The 20,963-nt window shown below is 44.1% G+C and overlaps 1 protein-coding gene across 1 annotated transcript in view; it reads left to right on the plus strand.

Annotated features, from left to right (window-relative positions):
* C17H3orf20 (chromosome 17 C3orf20 homolog) overlaps positions 1 to 20,666 on the plus strand; it is a 53,056-nt gene extending 32,390 nt beyond the window's left edge. The window contains exons 13-15 of the mRNA XM_032784284.2: positions 4,031 to 4,173; positions 16,357 to 16,482; positions 19,248 to 20,666. Coding sequence (XP_032640175.1) covers positions 4,031 to 4,173; positions 16,357 to 16,482; positions 19,248 to 19,380 — 402 coding nt within the window. The 3' untranslated portion in view covers positions 19,381 to 20,666. The remainder of the gene's footprint in view (positions 1 to 4,030; positions 4,174 to 16,356; positions 16,483 to 19,247) is intronic.
* The last annotated feature ends 297 nt before the right edge of the window (positions 20,667 to 20,963 follow it).

The following is a 20,963-nucleotide window of genomic DNA, read 5'->3' on the forward strand; positions in this document are numbered from 1 at the left end:
GCAGGGTCTGATGGGCAGCCAGTGTAGATCATACATTGGGGACACTAAGCACTCTAGTTGGCTTGCTCCTTTTAGCAGATAGGAAGCTGCATGTTAACCCATCTGTAACATGAAGGTGGCCACCTGGTACAGGCCAGATTAAACAGAGTTGCTCAAGCCTCAAGGTAATAAGCTAATTCATTCAACACTACTGCATTCCCTCAGTGCCTGCAGTCCCCTGTGCTCCAGCGGTTGATGAATGCAGCAGCCAGGGATGCAGAACACTTGAGCATATTGAGACTCATTCCAATTTAGAAAGACTATCCTGCAATGAGGAAGATACTTCAACTCCCAATCCCTCCACGTCTCCCACCTCTTTCACCCGGAGGGTAGATCTACAGGGAGAAATCAGGATATGTACCTATAACTATCTCAGGAGACACTGAGTGGCACATTAGCTTTGTTCAAATGGACATGGAAACATCTACGCAATATTGTAAAGTGTGGGTAGGCGGGATAGGAACACTGCAATTCAGCTTGAAAGTTTTTCAAGTAAATGGGTATATTGCACCTTGGTTTCAGACACACCTGCTCCTTTTCCAGATACTGTAGTTAGATGCCTGATATCTTTGGTTTTCTAAACACGGAGCCCTTCTGGCTTTCCTTTTGTGAGAAGGTATGAAAGTGCTGGTAGCAATCCTAACATCAGCGCTAGCTTTCAGTGCCTTTCTACACCCTCTGCTGCTGCTCCTCACAGTTCAGAGAGATTCATCGGATAACGCCAGAGGGAGCTGCTGGCATTCAGAATTCAGGCCAGCTGCCCACACACTGCACTTTAAACAGAAGAGGGATTAACTTGTGAGGCAATCAGTGGGCTTCAGCTTTGAAACAACCCTTTTCTTCCTCACACAGATGTACAAATTGAGCGAGCATGTAGTATCCAGTGACCAACACTGACAATTGCCCATGCACTTTCCATATCTCCCTGCATTCTGTGCCCCACCATCCTGATCTCTCATCTTTCTACTCCCTCCTCCCCACCCTCCATCCATTCACTCCACTCCTTTTGTCCCACTCTGCATATATCCACCTACTCTCTGCCTCCACCCAATTGCTTTGACCTCATGTCTTCCTACTCCACCTCATTCCCCCTGCCTAATCATTGTGCTCCTTCAGTCTCCACCCTGCTGCTCTGATCTCATATCCACTGACTCACTCTACCCTACAGGTCTCCACACCTGTCATCCCCCACATCCATTTGCCATCTCACTTCTCCACCCATCTTTGCCACCTTCATTCCAGATCTCATCCCCAGGATGGTCTACAGCTGAAGCAGCGTAGCTCCTTCATTTGTGCTACCCCCTGGGCTGTGTTCCACTGAATCACCTCTCCTCTGTTAAGTCTTGGCTTGAAATCTTCCCTTTCCCTTATGATTTTATGTGCATAGGACACTATGGAAAAAATAGAATGCACAGTACTGAATTGCAATACCGCTTCTTCTGCACTGCCCCAACCAGGGAACAGAGTTTCTAGGGCTGTCAAGGCTATATTATATCATATTATTATATATTACATTATATGGATCAGGTATATATCTATTCATTGCAAATCCTGAACTACACAAAAGCCGCTGCAGAATGTATCCTGCTGTAAGTAGAAAGTGGAAGTTGAAGGGCCTGCTACCATGCTGTGCCTAGCAGGAGGCTCAGCCCAGGAGAGGTGGGTGCAAAGGTAGCTTTGTGATAACTTTGAGAATAGGAGTGGCCTAATGAATAAGGTAATAGCTTTCTAAGCCAGACATTGTGGGTTCATGCCCCATATGGGGTGAAAAAACTTTGAAGATAGGGATTTGGCCCCCAGTGTAAGTTAGAGCAGATCCTAAGGCTAGTCTAACTGATGGCAGTTGCCATCAACCACAGCTGTGCTCTTCTGTATTCCACAACAAATGAAGTACTCTAGATCAGGTGTCAGCAACCTTTTGGAAGTGGTGTGCCAAGTCTTCATTTATTCTCTCTGATTTAAGGTTTCGCATGCCAGTCATACATTTTAACATTTTCAGAAGGTCTCTTTCTATAAGTCTGTAATATATAACAAAACTATTGTTGTATGTAAGGTAAATAAGGTTTTTTAAATGTTTAAGAAGCTTCATTTAAAATAAAATTAAAATACAGAGCCCCCCCGGACTGGTGGCTAGGACCCACGAGTGTGAGTGCCACTGAAAATCAGCTTGTGCCATAGGTTGCCTACCCCTGCTCTAGACACTCCTCTTTTCCTGCACCCAGCCAGCCCCTTGTGCTCAGGGTTGCACAAGTGATGCTGTAGGACAACCTATGTCATCCCCTTCCTGAGAGAATTTTCCACAGGCCCATTTAGGGTGACCAGATAGCAAGGGTGAAAAATCAGGACAGGGAGTGGAGGGGTAATTGGCACCTATATAAGAAAAAGCCCCAAATATCAAAACTGTCCCTATAAAATCGGGACATTTGGTCATCCTAGACCCATTTCAACCCTTTTTGACACATATACATCACTGGAGTGGTATGAAGAAACTGCAGAGAGGGCTAGAAGACTCCCTGTAGTAGAGATTGATGAATCTCAGCAGACTCAGAGGTTCAGCTTGGGTTTTACCCAAGAATTTAGAACCCAGATTTGTAGAAAGTTGAAAATCTGGGCCCAGCTTTGGACTGATTTCTGGGCTAGAGTAGAAAAACCAGGAAGCTCTGGATTCAGATGGTTTCTAACTAGGGATCAAAAAATGGAAAGTAAGCAGAGGTGCCCATTACTGAAAAGGTTGCCCACAATCCCCAGTTACCTGGAAGTTTAAGTTAAAATGGTCAGCAGTGAAACAAATTATGTTTCAGCGTTAACCTGTCATTGATTAGAAAGGGTGAAATGTTCATGAATATTTTTTTGTGAAAAATACATCCCATTTTTCAAGAGATGCTTGAAAACATTCAAATTTTGACACACACACACACAGAGTTAAATTGATGAATTTTTGCAAAAGTTTTGACAAAAAATCTTCCTATTTTTCAGCTGGCTGCAGTTTTCATCCCAACGCAGGAAAAAACCAGCTGTTTCCAGTGGGTATTATTTTGAGAATTTGGGTTCATTTGGCCTTAAATTCCAGGGAAGGGGGTTAATAAACCCACACAGACTAAAACAAATGATCAAAAGAAAATGTAAATAACCCTTAATTTTTCACTGCTCTAGTGCTTCCTTGATCCTCTGATCTGCAAGATTAGGCTTGAGGTCTCAAGAAAACAGGGCCCAGGAGTTACCTGATATCATATAAACAGCATCCATCTTGAATTTTCAGGCTTCTGTTTCTATTCCTAACCAGCACTTATAAGTAAAGTGAGGCATGCAAATGGAAAAAAGTTGTCCTGTATTGACACACTCACATCACCAGCTTCATATTTGTCCCATTCACACATCTATTAATTGCTCAGACATCCTGTCCTCTAGCCTCTGTGATGCTTACAACAGTTATTCCAGAGGAAGAAGAGAGAATGTTTTGAGATTTGAGATTGGCTCAGACAAAACTCATTGGATGTAAAACTACCACAAATCAGAACTTACAATATTTTCCCCAAAAAAACTCCTGAGAAGGGAAATCACCAAACTCTGCACAGCTCTCCGATCTTGAATAGCTCCAGAATTCAGGAGCCATATGTATGTTATGATCTCATCCAATCTACCCTACGCTGTTCCTAACATACAGTGTAGTATCTAGTTGTCACTAATGTCCAGCGGTTTCACAGAAACATTGCCGGCAAAAGTGCTTTCACAGTGTGGAGGACAGTCCCATACTTTTCCACTCCAAAACCGTAAGTTGAATTCCAGTCAGCACTGATGGTGTTAACTGCTTTGAAGGCAGAAAGTGTGTTTGCAGGACTCAGAGCCCCTAACCACTGGGTGAAAACTTCTAAGAGTCCTGTGCAAAACAGGAAAGGGAAGCCATTTGGCCCAAGCTTTCACGCTTGGTTTTATTTTTTTTTATGGCAAAGCATTTTTTTCCTCTTTCTTCTTCCTGCCTGTTTGTCAACAGATGTACGCTGGAGGGAAGCTGCTCTTCGGGGGCTGTGTTTTCAACGGATATGGCTGCAGCAAGAAGGACCTGCTGAATCAGATCGGCCAAGCTCGCCTCGACTGCAAGATTGGTCACTTCCTGCCAGAGAGTTTCAAATTTAGGTAAAGCAGGAAATGCGGGGAAGGGGGCCCCATGTCACACAGAGGTCTGTTTGTTACATGAACCTGGCTAACTAGGAGAAATCAAGGGGGCTGTGATAAGGAGCGTGGGCGCATTGATAAAGTCATTATCGGCCATTCCAGTTTATAAACAGGGTGAACGGAAAAAATAATGGAAGTAAAAAAGTAAGACCAAGTGGGATATTTTTCCCTCGTGTGTTCCTGGAAACTCCTTAATTCAGAGCACTGTGACTGAGGCATAACTAAGAGCTTTATCGATCACCCCTACTGTGTGGGCATGCCCAGAGCTCAGGCACAACTCTTTAAGGCCCGGCCTACAACGTACTGGGAAGGATGCTGTTGAGGGATGTGGAGGAGATGCTGCCATGTTGTTACATTTCAGTTAACAAAGTCAGTGGGCTGCCTTACACTTTTGGGTTGAGCTTTTCAAAGCCAATTTGAGAATTTAACCACAACTGAACATCTCCATCTTGACTGCCTGAGATTTCAACAATCACTTACTCTGGTACGCCTGCCATCAAGACATGGATATTTTGCCACAGTGAGGCGTTCACCTTTATTCTGGTATTTGCGGGTTTCCTGATCTTTGGAATGGGAATCTGTTCAACTTAGTTACTGCTGGGAGTCAAACTGCAGTTTTTAATGGCCCACCACTATTCCGCTGGGAGTTACATCGTAACATCGTGCCCCACTTGCAGTTCAGAGACAGAGCTGAACTATACCACAGGTAGGACATGTCTACAGTGAGAATTTAATTCACATTAAGGTAGGGTGTGAATTTAAAGCAAAATAATTATTCCAGATTAACTCCATGTGTGGATGCTCTTATTCCAAAAGTATTCTGAATTAAACTGATTTGGAATAAGGCACTCTTATTCCAGAATTAGAGCATCCACACAAGGAATTATTCAGGAATAGATGTTTCAAAATAATTCCCTGTGTAGACAAACTCTTAAAATCTCCCATACTTTAGGCTGTATCTCTTAGGTAGGGAGATGCATTCATTGGAGTCACCTTGAGACATTTACTACTATGCATATATTTTTACATTCATTGACAGGTTTTTCTCCCTTTATATCTGAAGAATATATATATTTTAAATGTAGCCCTTAAATTGTAACCAGCAGGCAGATATTTATTTCACTGCACTACTCCAGCCTCTGTGCTCTTGCCATGGTGTTTTAGTGGTCCACAGAAGTCCCAAGGGAACTGCCTGCCACATGCAATATGCATCAGGTGTTTGCTTGTTTGGCCAGTTTACATGACATATTAGGTGCCAAGAAAATGGCAGTTTTATCACTTAATTCAAAGCCAGTTATACAGGCAGGATGAGAACCTAGTTCCCTCCCCATCCACCTCAAGCACAGTCCAGGCCTTTGAGGGTGCTTCAGTATCAGCACTTTCCTCTCTGTTTTGTAGCAAGGCTGGAGTCTGAGCTCTGGGACCTGACTCAAAGGTTTGGCTTATGCTATTGAGTATCTTGACTTCAGTGTCTACAAGCCAGGCATATGGAAGGATTTCCCCATTCTGAGCCACTTTGCTTTTAGAGGCAAATCCTGCTCCCCTTCTCCCACCCCACAAGCAGGGACAGCTCCAGGCACCAGCGAAGGAAGCAGGTGCTTGGGGCGGCCAATGGAAAGGGGCGGCACGTCCGGGTCTTCGGCGGCAATTCGGCGAAGGATCCCTCAGTGCCTCTCTTCCTCTTTGAACTGCCACCAATGTGCCACCGAAGAGGAAGAAAGGGGGAGAAGGACCCGCTGCCGAATTGCCGCCAAAGAATGGAAGAGCACGACTGAGCTGCCACCGAAGTGCTGCCGGTCAGCTTTATCTCTTTTTTTTTTTTCGCTTCACCGCTTGGGACAGCAAAAAAGCTGGAGCTGGCCCTGCCCACAGGCATAGAAAAATCCAGAGGTCACTTTGATCTAGCAAACAATAGCAGTGAAGGCTAAAACACCATGGCAAGAGCACAGAGGCTGGAGTGGTGCAGGGCTGCACAAGCCTGCCTAGGACCCTGGCTATGTACTCAAGCAGCTATCAATCTGATTTTCAGTGAGATTTGTGCTTCTGAGTGAGGGTTTGTCTACAGGGGGACATCCAAGAAAGTTAATCCAGATCAACTAAAGGTGTGAATTTGAAGTGGGCTAGTCAAACCGCATTAAGTTCTTGGCGGATACTGTTATTCCAAATTAAAGTGACCTTAATTCAGTTTATCTTAATTCACTTCCAAAGTGAATGTCTACACATGCTGCAATCACACCTCTGATTACAGTGTGCACATGGATACTTTTGAAAATCCCATTCTAAATCCAATTAAATGGATGCACAAAAGGTGCACTAGACAAATCAAAACCACAGCTCAGCTATAAGTAAAATAAAATAAATGAAATCTACAGTAAAGAAATAAATATACAGATGAATCAAATAAACACAGTATTCAAAAGGTAACAGCCTACTTGAACTGGGGGCCAGCATGGCCCAGCGGATAGGACCTAGACTGGCAGTGCAGAGATATCAATATTATTTCCCCCTCTGCCATTATCTTGATGTGTGACGCTGGGCAAGTCACCAGGTAGATTTTCAAAAGCACCTAATGGATTTAGGCGCCCTATTCCTTTCGGTGAGAGTTCTGCTCCATAAAATCCCTTAGACCTCCCCATGTGTAAAAAGAGGACAATAATGCTGAATCACCTTGGTAAAGCACTTACAGATCCCCAGAGGAAAAGCATTAAACATTAGCTGTTATTGAAAACAGGTAACTCCAAATAAACTTCTTCCCAGTGCTTCAAGGGAATATGTCATGCTGTGCATGCAGCAGGCATTGGTCTGTAAACTAGCAATGAAAGGTACATGCCCAGATTCCATCCACAATCACTGCACTATGCTAAACTGTGTGCCCCAAAGAGCACATCTAGCATCCAAAGAGTTAATTGGTGCTGGGTGTTGGGAGTTTATTAGGCCAGATGAGAAAATCCTGAGCTGCACGTATTATATAGGAAGGGTATGAACTCATTTGCAGTCTCTTACAGTAACTCTTCCCCACCACTGACTAATGGCTGTTCATTCCTGTGGTATGTAACATTCTCTGCCGTCATGTGCATGGAGGCCGACGTTATTTTTAATGTAGCTGTAATATGGGTAGCAAAAATATCCAGGAACAGTGTTAACTTGTTTTCTTTTTCACTTTAATCTTGCTGCTCTTGGACAGGAAGCACAGACTGCACTGTGTACTGGAACCTGTCTCAGTGTAGCAGATGGATACAGCAAGGGTGGTTGAACCTTTCACTGCTGGGCACTAGTGGTTTGCCTGCAGGAAATGTATGCCTTTGCAGGGCTAAGGTAACTGAAACCTCCATAACTGCAAGTTCCCTTTAAGACACTGACAAGGTCAGTGCATGCACTCTCTTTCTTTCTCTTCCTTTGCTGTTCATTTTCTTTCTTAGCATCTTATATTTCTGAACTGTACTAAAATTTGAGGGCCTGATACTTTATTCAGTCCTTGCTCCAAGCAAAATTCCCATTGACTTCAATGGATGTTTGTCTGAATAAGGACATCAGGTTTAGGAAGAAACTTTCTCTCTGGGCAGGTTATTCCATAACTGTTTTCTATGAGGTTTCCTGCACCCTCCTCCAAACCATTTGATGTTGCCCATCACCGGAGACATAATAGTGGATTAGATGGACCCTGGGTCTGATGTGATATGTCAGTTCCTACGTCACTGTGAACAGAACATAGAAAATCCTGCAAGTTCTATATGGTATAGGGCAGGGATTTGCAACTTTTGGCACACAGCCCGTCAGGGAAATCCGCTGGCAACATGGGCTGAGGGATGTGCTGGCCGCCACTTCCCCAGCCCCCATTGGCCTGGAATGGCAAACCGCGGCCAGTGGGAGCTGCGATCAGCCGAACCTGTGGACGTTGCAGGCAAACAAATCTTCCTGTCCCGCCAGAGGTTTTCCCTGACAGGCCATGTGCCAAAGGTTGCCGATCCCTGGTACAGGGCTAAACTGATCAGCCCTTTTAAACCCAGGACCATAGACATTTTCCAGGCTGCTTACATGTAGTAGGGGTCACCTCAAAGGGGCACTACTTTGCATGGCCTCCAGGCAGACAGAGCAAGTTTATCAGATTTTGTCTGGGAACCATCATACTTTCTCACTGTGTGTTTGGGTATAAAGGTTTAATAAAATGCATTCTCAGAGCCGAGAGGAAAGCTGCTGACCCAAATCATGCACATTCTGCAAACCCCCTCTCTAGAGGAGGAGAGCTCGGTGCAGCCAACTCTGGAGCCAATCAATGCTGCTTGGCTGTATGACTTGGGGGTGGGGGTGATGGTCAGTCAAGAGTAACACAAAGCACTCAGGTCCCAAATCCATCTCTGCTCCATTTCCATTAATGTCAACAGGCCTAAACCTGGGATAGATTTGGCCCTATTTCTCCTCCGGGTCTTAGTGTGCTCCCAGCCTTTGTGCATTTGGAATGGATTTGAGAGCTTACATGTGAGGTTGTGCTCACTGTGGAGGGAAATTTGGAGCCAGCCCGCTAGTCTCAAAATAAAGGCACAGGATAGATTAAATTGGATTAAAAAGATGGTAGAGGAACCTCATTGGGACGGACTTTTAGATCACAGCCAGGCACTAACCAAGTGCAATGAGGCTCAGATGTCTGGGAGGTGGGGTCTGTTCAGAAGGCACAATGATGGCACAAGACTCAGGGCTATCTGGGGGCTGTTGTGTCCCAGGGAGTGACCCTCAGTAGCAATGTTTGCTGTATTTCAGACTGAACAGCGTTTCACACAGCCCTGGGGCAGAACGCTACAGAGCCCCAGACGGCCCCATGTCTCAGCACGCATCCTCTTGGAGTGGGGCAGTAGCATGCTGATAACAAGATGTCTCCGTGTGGTGGGATGGTAGAGCTTTGCGAATCAGGAAGCCATTTTACGTCACTGGGGCTTGTCCGTGATCTTACACTCAGACTGACGGATGAGGCCGAGATAAGGGAGGAAGCAGAGAAACATTGCGTCGTGGCTGCAAGCATTCATTCTCCCTGCAGAACGTGCTGAATGGGGAGGAAGGACGGGTGGGAGAGTGAGGTGGAATGTGGCTCCTCCTCACCCAACGCCTCCCATGGTCATAAATATATTGGCTCACAAAAACAGGAGAAAGGATCAACTGTTTGTTCCTAAGGGCTTCCACCTTCCCTTCTGCTGGTCTGAAGCCAGGAATCTGTAGTGTGGAAAATGTATAAATGTAAGGCAAAATTCTTCCTTCCTGCCTCAGCTGTGGACCCCTATAGACTACAGCAGGCGCAGGTGAGACAGGGAGGAGGGCTCAGTAAATGGCAAGTCTTTTAGCTGTCAGTCTGGAGAAGAAATCACAGCTTGGGTAGATGCTGCAGTGGAAGAACGAATAGGGTTTGGCGACAGCCTAGAGGTGCAACGGAGATGAACAGGGCTAAGTCTGATAGCAGTGCCCTTCCAAACATGGGTGATGGGGAGAATGGCACATTTGGTGATGGAGAGAGGAGACAGTGGAGGAGTTCTGTTCCAGTTGTGCTGAAGTTGACTTGGGAGTGGGAGTAACTGGAGATGTGGGACTGTGCAGAAGGGGAGAGGTCAGGGCCATCAAGTTTTACACGAACCTAATAATTAGAAGATGGCTTGTCATAGACCAGAAGAGAACAAGGGCTGCAGTCAATGGCTGGAGTCTCCCAAGGATTTAATGCAGGTTAGTGGTGGTGTATTTTTTAAAAACAAACAAGAAAACAGAACCATGCTACCAAGTTCAGCCAGTAACAGGAAATGACCACAGCTGTGTTCTCTTCTGTGCGTGCCATTGTGAACTGCCTGGGGAGTGGGCAGGAAAATAAGCTGAAGGCTTGTATAATAGGATGTATTCAACATAGAAAAGGAATGCTAGAAAGTGGCAAAAAAAAAAGGAAAACCTGTCAGTCTGAAGGTCAGTGAGACAAATCTGTGGCACTGAGTTTTCAGGAAAGGTCAGAGGTAGCTGAACTGTTTATGAAACATTTAAAGACAGGTCCATATCCCACCCCACCCGCTTGGGTTCCTAAGAAGTCATAGCAAGTGATTAATATTTTTCTTGTTGAAACAAGTCAGAGAGTGGGAGTAAGAGGAAGGTGAATACATAATGGCTTTGTCATAAGACAAATAGACAATCTAAGACAGAACTTAGCTTCCTAGAGTACTGCCCATTTTGTACTATATATTTTAAAGGCTCAACATGACAGCAGCAAAATATGCAGAAGTCATAAGATTTGCTCAGCTGCTTTAAGAGTCTGAGGTCCCTGCTGTTTCTCAGTGCTACTGCTATTATTTTTTATTAGCACTGATAATATTGCAATAGTGTTGCTGTTGCATTGAATGCACCTACAGTGAAATTTATCCCAGGAGAGGGTATGCAGAAAACAATACAATACTGTGTCTCGGGCAACCACTGGCGCCTTAAATCCCACCGAGACTAAGGAACTGGGTTATCCAGTTAATGTTTCAGGTAGTGATGGATTATGCATTGCACATTTATCGTAAGTAAAGTCCCTGAGTTTCTGCTAGTCTGCATAATCGGCTGTAATAAATTATCAAAGTGCCAGGCGCCCCCAGTCCTAAACTGCATTAATGCCTGTGCAGTCCGTCAATGTCTCTGTCCATTGCTGTGAATAATTGAGTGCGGTGACACAGGCTGGAACTTTGCTAACAGTTAAAATGCTTTCAAATTAAAGCAAGTAATGGAGGGAACAAAGGAAACTGACTGAAAATCAGGTCTATAGGCAGGTCATTCGGAGCTTTGTTCTTGTTGTTGGAAGTTTGACTAGCCCTCCATATACATTGGGGTGAAACTTTCTGACATCCCCCAAAATCAAACCAAAACAACTTCTGCCTTGTAAAGGCTCTTGGATAAAGCCAATGTTGATTTGATCCCAGCTTTTCTTTTCTTCTGACATTCATTTTTGTAATTCATTTCTTTTCTGGTGCTTTTCTTCAATATTCTGGAGGAAACTTTCAAAGCACCATGCAGGAGAATCCTGAGAATGATATTACTTCAAGCATTAATTTTATGGGAATATTCCCTGAAAAGCACAGCCCACTGAAAACTGAATCCAGGTCTTCAGAGAACTTGAGTTCTGACTGATCTTAGTGCTTAAAACCACAGGAAATCCTCTCCCATAGTATGCAACCACAGAGCAATTTCTTGCTCAAGCAAATACCAGGTGGCAAGAGTCTATGCTGGCGTGAAGGATTTCCTCAGCTTTATAACACTTCATAGGATGCTTTTCATTCGTGGCTTTCAAAGCACCATACTACAGTGGGAAAGTGTCATCTCCATTCTTCAGGGAAACTGCAGAGTAAAGAGATTAAGTATGGCTGGTCAAAAATGTTCTGTCAAAACTGTTTTTCAAAGGAAAAATTGGTTTTTGACAGAATGAACCTTTTGGTGAAGCGTCACCTTTCTCTAGAAATGTTTGATTTTTTTCATCAAACAGGTGCCCCAAAACTGAAAAGTGTGTTGTTTTTGGCTGAAAACTGAATGGAGTTTACTTGCAACATGTCCCCATTCTCCTCCCTGGGCTGGACTCTTCAACTAAACTTCATCTTCTGTGATGCACTATGGCCATGGGCCTTGCCTGATGTACTGCCTTCCCTCGAGCGAAGGGTGTGATTCATCATGAGAGATGGAGTCTGATCAGGGAGTCTGGCCTATAGAGGAGAATGGGAGCATGGAACACCCAAACTGTAACTCCCATGAGGCACAGCAGCTGCATTTCCACACTGAATATTTCATTTTTCATCTGAAAGATTTCGGGTTTTGATTTTTGGCCAAAAATTCAACATTTCAGTGGAACTGCACCCTCTCCAATATTTCCAACCAGTTCTATTATCAAGTGACTTTCCCAAGCCCAGTCAGGGGCAAATCTGTGAACAAAGCCTAGATCTTCTGTCTTCCAGTCCTTTGACTTCGCCTCTCAATCACAGTGCCTCCAACTTCAGAATAATGTGGACATTGTTGGAAGGAACAAAAAAAGATGTGAAAGACTGCTAATTGCACTGGTAATAAACAGCTCATATAGAATGTGTCTGTCTGAGCCAAATGGGCACCCTCTGTCCAGTGCTCTGAGAGCAGGGTTACAGCTGACCATTTAAAATGTGTATCAGACTTGCTGATCCATCAGCCTCCTCTTTGCAGTATCCTCATAAGTCTCCTGAGGTACAGTCACCCTCGCACACAATATGATCATTGACACGGTGCAGTTAGCTGGAAAGACCCAGTACTAATGTTAATAAAAATTCTGACGAGAATAATGAAAAACCTGCCAGTTGCAACACAAAATATTGTTCTTCTGGAAAATTAGAGGTTTTATTCTATGGTGGTATCCATGACTTATACCCACCTATACCCCTTTTGCACAGGAAGATGACAACAAAACCCTAAAGCCCGTGTGAATACATTTTCCCCAACCTGGGACACAGTTTAACCATGCCCATGTTGACAGCAATTGCCACGGCTAAGCATCTCATTACATTATGCCCAAGATACCCTCAGTATCTAAATAACAGGCCATAGCAGCTGGAGCACGGGAAATTAAAGGTGTTAGCTCTTGATTGGAAAGGGCGGCAGCTCCAAGGCATGGTCTCACCTGTGGACTGCTGGCTCTCCTTGGATAGCAGCCATTTCTGTTGCTTGAGCTGCAAGTTCCTTTATGGATACTTCAAAGAGAAATCTCATTTTGTTTTATCAGGAACAATCCAAGATAAAACGAGGCAAGTAGTGAAAAATAAAGCCCAGAGCATTTCCACCCTTAGTGTAAGAGATCCTCCACCAAGCTGTGATTTTCCACAATCTATCCTGCAAAACAGCATGTGATAACTATATCAGGTCATTGCAAAAGGGGACTAAACTTTCAATATCTTCCTCCCAAGGATCTCATAAAGCAGGCTGATTGGGGTGCTTCTCAAAGGACGTGCCACCCAGCTGAGGGATACAATGACTCCTGCTGTCATCTGTATTGCAGTGTCACTCTGCATTCCTTCATTCAGTGCCGATGCAGTTTCTGACCTGGAATGACATAGCGAGATTCCAGCTTCTAACTTGGACAGCAGTGCCTCCCTTGGCACTGCTATTGTATTATATAGCTGAGGCCGTTGATATGATGTTATATACTGAGGGCTCTTTGCTAGCATCTAGCTCTAGCTAGCATCTAGCTCTCCAAATGTGGAGTCTCCTTTGACATGTTTTCCTCATCAATTTCAGTTGCAACTCTGCAGTCCCTCTCTCTTGCTCCATACACCAGAATCTGCCCATATACATGCTGAGATGATACCACAGTGACAGGTGTCTTAGAAAAACCTCAGCTAGATGGGTCATTGTGACCTTGGGTAAAGCGAAACTCCACTTGTAGCGAAGTAGAATGAAAGCCCTGACCTATTTCAATGCATTACAGTGTACAGACATCTACTTATAGCTGAATGAGACCTCTGCCTACCAGGTAAGTGTTCTGTGGGGATAAAGAATTCCTTCTCTGTGAGCCCTATCCTGAAAAACTGAGCAAACCCCGGTTAAAGGAGTAGCATGAAAATGTGCTAAAGCATAGCAGAGCTGAAGGGGCGGATCCTCAGCCCAGTGTCAATCATAGGACCTGATCATATGTGTCCAGCCAGCTCGCTGATGGCTGGTGCTGGGTGTTAGGGCTATGGGAGGCTACTACTGAGTGTATGATACTTTAGAGATGCAAATGACTAAATTTCCTGCCCTGCGAAGATTATACTCTACATAGGCACGGGTGCAGTTCTTGTCTGTCCCCTCCATAAGGTAGATCCATATTGTCTTTGGACCATGTGGCCATTTCGCATTCATTTCTCCCGCCCCAACCCTGCCATCATTTCCCTGGAAGGAGACACCATGCTATCACTTTCCCAGCATGCAAGGTGGGTGTACTGCTTTGCTCCCCTTCCCTCCCCCAGCCAAGGAAACACACTGTTTCCACTATTTTAGGCCCTTATGTGCCTATTTAAAATTCCTAATGCTTTCATCCTATAAAGAGGGTTCACGTGTGCATGGGTCTGTGACTCTCTATATTTACCATAGCATATTTTTGTAATGGTTTGTGTTTAGCTACAAATGGTTTGGATAAGCTACACTGAGTGTCCAGATCATGGACAACAGAACTAAGACCCGTGAAGTCCTACAGTGTAGCCAGCGTAATTGCTGATTCAGGGGTGCTGCCTACAAGGAGTTGTCAGTGCCGTCTTTACTTGGGCAAAGTTTGATGCCTCTGATCCAGATGGTCTGTTTCAAGTACTAGTGCTAAATTGTACATCAGGAACCTGCTGGGATTGTGAGTAATAAGGCTTATGAATTAATTTAGCTAGGAAGAATAAACGACACAAAGTCAGAAACTATTAGAAGGGAATTGCAGGTATGCATTCTCCCTTAACAAGAGAATGTGATCACAGGTGGATTTCATGATGGACTCTGCTCATCACTTCATTACCCAAAAGCTATCAGCTCCATTTAGTGTAATGAAGTTTCACTATTCACTTCACCCTTTAGCAACCCTCTGGAAATTCGGTTTCTTGTAAAGCAAGTGCTGCTTTATCTGGGGGCTAGCAAGGGTATAAAGAACTAGTTAGGAAAAATGCATTTTAAAGGGAAATTGTTAAGCTCAATGAGCCCCAAACTTGACTTTTGTCTCACCTTGTTCTCTTTGATTCTTGCATGTGATTTCCCGCCCCCATTGCCCAATGCTTTCTTTTCTATAAACGGTGCCAGCTACCCAGACCTAAAATCTACACCACCGCCGCAGTAACCCTCTGACCACAAACTACTGGCCCTGGCTTAGTTCTCATGAATCACGCTGCAAAGCTGAACGAAAGCCTAGCACTTATAAGCAGCCCTCCTTATCAGCACAGATCTGCTTTACATGGATGGATACACATAACTGTCTCCACTTTACAGGTGTTCAGAGAGGTTTACCTTTGCTCATACGGTGAGATAATGCCACAGCTGTGAATAGGACCCAAATATTCAGGCACTGTATGCACTATCCGCAGAATGATGGTCCCTCCCTCACAAGCCACTGTGAGCTTCTGGAGGGATTTAGAAAAGGGTGGTAAGGTTTTAGTTCCAGCTTGCAAGGAGTGATGATAAGGAACTGTGTGTTTGGCTTTGTATTAAATAATGTCGCATTTAAAGACCACATGTTTATTCTGAGGCATGATTCCACTCACAGCTGTGTGGGCATTCAGGACAAACTTTGGATCATTTCCACCAGCGAATATGGTGCTTTACTGGGAACAAGGCAAAATATCAACTTGGGCAAAAGCTTTCTTTTCCCCCTTTCGCTTCGATGCAGAAATTTTTGCCATTTTCCATGGTGAAGCCCAGTTTTGTTTAACCAGTTGGCAGGGATTTAGTCTCCCTCACTTTTATAGAAACCAGATAGAGAGTTGGCAAGATCCAGAACTGGTGTAATTGGGTGCAACAAGAAACCAGATAGAGAGTTGGCAAGATTCAGAACTGGTGTAATTGGGTGCAACAAGAACAATGCTGGAGTAAATGGTGTGTACGTGGACATAGTAACTCTGAGTTTTACTGCTACCATTTATATTACAGTAGCATCTGCAGGCCCCAACTGAGATCAGGCTCCCATTGTGCTAGGTGCTGTACAAACACAGAGGAAGACATAATCCCTGTTCCAAGTTGCTTACAATCCAAATAGACAAGACAGACAAAGGGTGGGATGGGAAACAGACTCAGAGAGAGGTGACGTGACTTGCCTGAGATCACACAGCTAGTCAGTGATAGAGTTGGGAATAAAATTCAGCTCTCCTGACTCCCAGTGCAGTGTCCTATCTACTAGACCATCTTGCCCCTCTCCATTTGGCTATAGATGGAATTCAAAAAAGGGCTAGATAATTTTAGATCCAATATTTAGTGGCTGTTTAGGCTTAGGTAATAACAGTTACAAAATCTCGTTCTTCAGGATGTAAGATGATGATCTTGTGGTCAAAGCAGCAGACTCTGGATTCTGCTCCTGGCTTTGCCCTAGACTTCCTGTGTTCAGGTCTGGCCATCTGGTTCTGGCCTTCCGCTGGCAATCCCAAACATGCTCTTGAAATGCAAAGCCAAATGCAATTCCTTTTGTCTCTGCAGTGCTATCCCTGTGGAGGACCCTTACCAGGACAAAGTGAAGAACCAACAAGATTCAGCAGAGGCAACTAGTGAAGAGTCTTCCTTAGTGCCCAAGAGGGAAGACACTCCCCGCTCAAAACTAAAGATGTAAGTAGCTGTTCCAGGGAAGGCTGCTGCCTAAAAAGCCAGGAATTAGCTGAAACATCTGCAGGTGTTCCCTATTAGCTGCCCTCTGTTAAAGACTTTTTTTAAACCAGTGACTTGGTCTTTAGAGAAAGAAGAGGCATGGGAATGAGTTATTTTGCAGGCCTCCTGGGGTTTCTGCTAGTTCCTCTCTAACCCTGATTGTCAGCTACATCTTTTTTAAAAAAATTGGTGCAGGGAGAGGCTAAGGAAAGTATTGGTGTCTTTTTAGCTTAGGATGCCATTTCTCTCCCTCCACTCAGAAGACAACTTGCTACAGCAGAAGTGGCGAGCTTAATGGAAATGGTGACTCTGTGTAATCTGACCTTTCCTTAAAAGTGCTGTAGGGAATGTGGTGATGCACAGAGATCCTCAGGAAAACATGCCATTTGTTTTTCTGCCTGCACCACTATGTTAGTGAAGATGAACTTTTAAACACTCTTTGTTTGGACTGATGAGGGTCTCTCCTCTGTCTCACCCTTCGCCCACTGATTCCATTTGGATATCATGCTACCATGTGATACCTCTTGGTACATGCTGACTTTAGCACAGTGACCGTAAAACTGAGCTCAAGTCAGTAGAAGATTTGCTTGTGGGAGGCATCATATACGTATGAGAGTTTTAGAAGGACAGAGCTGTATTCTGCCACTGGGCCCAATTATGCCCTCACTTGCTCCCATTGAAGTCAACGGGGTTGTGCTGCATGAAGAACTGGGTTCATTGATTTCGTGGTACTTTCAGCACGTAAACATGGGCTTCAATCATGTTAGCTAAAGGAGAACCCTTCTAGTTGTGAAATAGTAGGAGGCTCCATAATCACTAGAACTAACCAGTGGAAGGAGACATTATCTCGTGCATTAGGCCAGTGCACTATCTCAGATACTGTGATGATGATCACCTTCGAATTGTGATGGCTGGTACTGATGGCAGGATGGATATGAGGATCAGTTATGGCTGATGAATTTTTCCCCACTATTTAAAAGGTGCTGGATGGTCTGCTGAGCTATCTTGCTGTTCCACATTCATTTTCCATCAGTGGCTTCCATAACTACGATTGCCTAAATTCAAGTCAACCCAAAATTTGTTTTATTTACAGTGTCATCATAATTTCCATATCTGTCCATCACTCAATTGCATCAACATTTAGCATAAATGATATGTTCTGCTTAGGAGAGGCCCAGCAGTGGCTTAACAAGGGGTAAAACAGGTCAGGTATGAGGCACACTGGCAGACGTGTAGAGATCTGAAGATTGCAACAGGGGATATGTGGGGCTATGTGCTATGATATTGAGATACATTTACCAAGCTATGGGTGGTTGAGGAAAGCCTGCACAGAAGTGGCGGAGCCCACTTGGTCCTGTAGTTCAGCTGACTGGTACATCACTTCTTAGATGTTGGACCCTTAGATCTTCTTGTTCTGATGAGTCAGTAGTCATTACATCAGTCCTGTTATGGTAGTCAGTATGAAAACAGGACTGACAAACAGACTGGACATTCACTCCTGGGGAATTAAAAAGCATACTTTTCTAAAAGGAGTAAAATTGCATTGTCTTGTGAAAAGCCACTTGCAAGTTAATTAGTGACACAGTTTTTTTAGTGTTTCCACAATAAGGGGGAGAAGGGAATCTGATTTTGTGCCTCTGAAGCCCTTAATAAGTTAAGTGGTGTGTCTAGAGAAACATCCCCCTCATCTGTAGAGTTCAAGATGGCAGATCTTAGTTTTAGAGGGGTGCTGTCTAAACTTTTAGGCACTCTAAATAGGTAGAACTTTTGTAATCATCATAATCCTTGGTAAGGGCAATAAATTGTTTAGAGTGGCCCTGAGGATTTACAAGGAGCAGTGAGAAGAAACTGAAAAACTAACATGTAGGGGGATTATTAGTAAAAATGTCCTCAGAGTGAGGTCTCAGACTGTAGGATAATCTGCCTGGGATAGAAACTCCATCCTTTGAGTCATTTAGAACTAGCCTAGACAAAGCAATTGACTGTACACTCCAGAGAATGGTTCTGGATGAATAGGTGAATACTAACGCACAGTAGGCCTCTCCCAACTCTAAATTTCTGTCAGATTCCACACTGACATATGCCTGTGAATCTCCCACTGGACACAATGGGAATCTGCCCACAGAGCCTATCAAAGCCTAAAATGAGACATTAGAGGCTGAATTCTGCTCTAAGGGCATGTCTACACTGCCCCGCAGTTTGGACTATGAGGGTGTGAATATCAGCATGCACCAAAATGCTGTGCTGTAACTCCCCCATCTGAATGCTGTGGGCTCAGATTTACCCATCCCTAGTTCACGCTAACGTACTCCTCCTCAAATGGGACTAACTAATTTGATAAGAGTTTCTCTGGTATAATGGAGAGCTAAAGTCAACCTTATGTTGTGGCTTTCATTTGGTTTGTGTGCACTTTGATCCAACTCTCACAGGTAAGACTAATCTAGCCCTCTCCTATTTTCTAATCAGAGCCCCAACTGGTGGACTAGGAGTGTGGGGTCAAGTCAAATAAGACACAATTAGGACTGTCTTCGGCATTTAAATGAGTTAGCCCATTTCTAAGGAGGCTGTATTAACAGGCATCATATCTTTATATTGCTGAATTGTGCTCTTCCTAACACGGCTTTATTTTTCTCATATGAAATATTTAGGATCTGATTTATAGATACCTTCCCTCAAACTACAAGAGAGTTCAACCCCCTTTACCCTCTCTGTATTTTACTTAGTAGATTAAAGACTTTGACAGCCATGAAGCGCATCTTTTCAATGCAAGAGCAGCAGCAGCAGAAGCAGAAGAAAAACCAAAAACCTCGGATAGCACAGGCAAAAGACAGCAGAAAAAATAGTGACACTAGTAAATAGACACCCCAGGCCTCTACTTTGTACAGAGATATAGACATAGCTACATCTTTCTAAACCTCCTCTGCCATTTTGTCCAATCTGTTATATTTTGATTGTTAGTAACAGGAAGTATTTACTTTTCAATTCTCAATATAAAATTGCAGTCAGCAAATGCTTCTTGGTTTGCTTGATCTTGTTGTCCTCACTTAAAGAAGGTTCCTCCCGATGTGCACTGACCCCGGTGATTCCAGCTCGATGGAAGAACCAGTGAGAAACCAAATCATTGAGGATTCATGTGATCGAAGTGTCTGCTTTAACCAGTGTCCAAAGACATCCTAGAATGTCTTTGCAATGGAGGTAGGGGAATGAGCTGACACTGGACAAGTCCAGGTGAGTCAGGAATATAGAGGAATCTCTGCAGTAAGCTGGTTTGAGGACCTGCATTTTCAAGGGCTTGCCGTAAAGGTGCAAGAAGCAAAAAGGGGAGGATAACAGCCTGTTTAGAAAATACTCCAGCAACCAGTGTGATAGTATACTCAGTTCTATATGACTGGAGAGGCCCAGGACTGGGATAAACAAGAGATGCTGGTGATCAGTACTGACGTGCCCTGGCAGAGTTGTGAGAAGGAGACTCTCCAAAATAACTAGGAATAAAGCAGGTTGGGACAGAGGGATTTTGACAGAGCTGTGAGGGTGACCCCACAACTGGAAAAGAACTGAGTTTGATCCAGGTCAGGATGAAGGCACATTGGCAGAGATACTTTAGTGCATCTCCAGGCAACCCCAACCATTGGGCTCCTGCCATGTGGCGCTCTGGTCAGAATTTAAAGCTGCTGCCCCAACCCCTGAAATAGGATTCCTATCCAGTGCAATCTGTGTCTGTCAGGAGGACATTTCAAATCCCTTTGGCAGCAGAAGTGAACCTGCCCCATCGTCTATGGATAAAAGAGGAAGGACATCAGGGAAGAGCTCCCAGCTGATTGGAGGTGGAGTTTACCTAAAGTTAAACACATAACAAAACTGCACTGGCATAGGACCCTGGTTTTTAAATACGTATGGAGACGTACCTTACAATGGCATTTAAAGAGAAAAGGTGAGTGAGGTAATATCTTTCATTGGACCAATTTCTTTTAGTCAGGGAGAAAAACTTCTGAGCTTACACAGACCTGAAGAAGAGTCTCTCTAAAATCCTGGGACTGACCCAGCTGCAACACAACTGCAGTGGCATTTAAGGCAGGCTTCTTTCCCCATCAGAACCTATAGGTAGGCTTTTCTCTAGCACATTTCATCAAATTCACTTGGCTTCCAGGGGCACAGCAGCCTCAAAGAACCCAGTTCAGAGTCAGACACTGCAATGTCTGTAGATGCCAATATTTCTTTAGCAATATTTGTTTTTTGATTTTTATTGATACATTTGTTATGAACATCTGTCGAGACAAGAGGCGATAGAAAAATCTTGGCTCTTTCATTTAAGCACACAATCTGGCATGGCACTTCAGTGATTGGCTTTGGCTTTGTACATATATATATAGATAGATAGATAGATAGATAGATATAGATACAGATATATAGTGTGGCAAATTGCCGGTATTGTTCTCTGGGTC

The sequence above is a fragment of the Chelonoidis abingdonii genome, chromosome 17, assembly GCF_003597395.2.
Source record: "Chelonoidis abingdonii isolate Lonesome George chromosome 17, CheloAbing_2.0, whole genome shotgun sequence".
NCBI lineage: Eukaryota > Metazoa > Chordata > Testudines > Testudinidae > Chelonoidis > Chelonoidis abingdonii.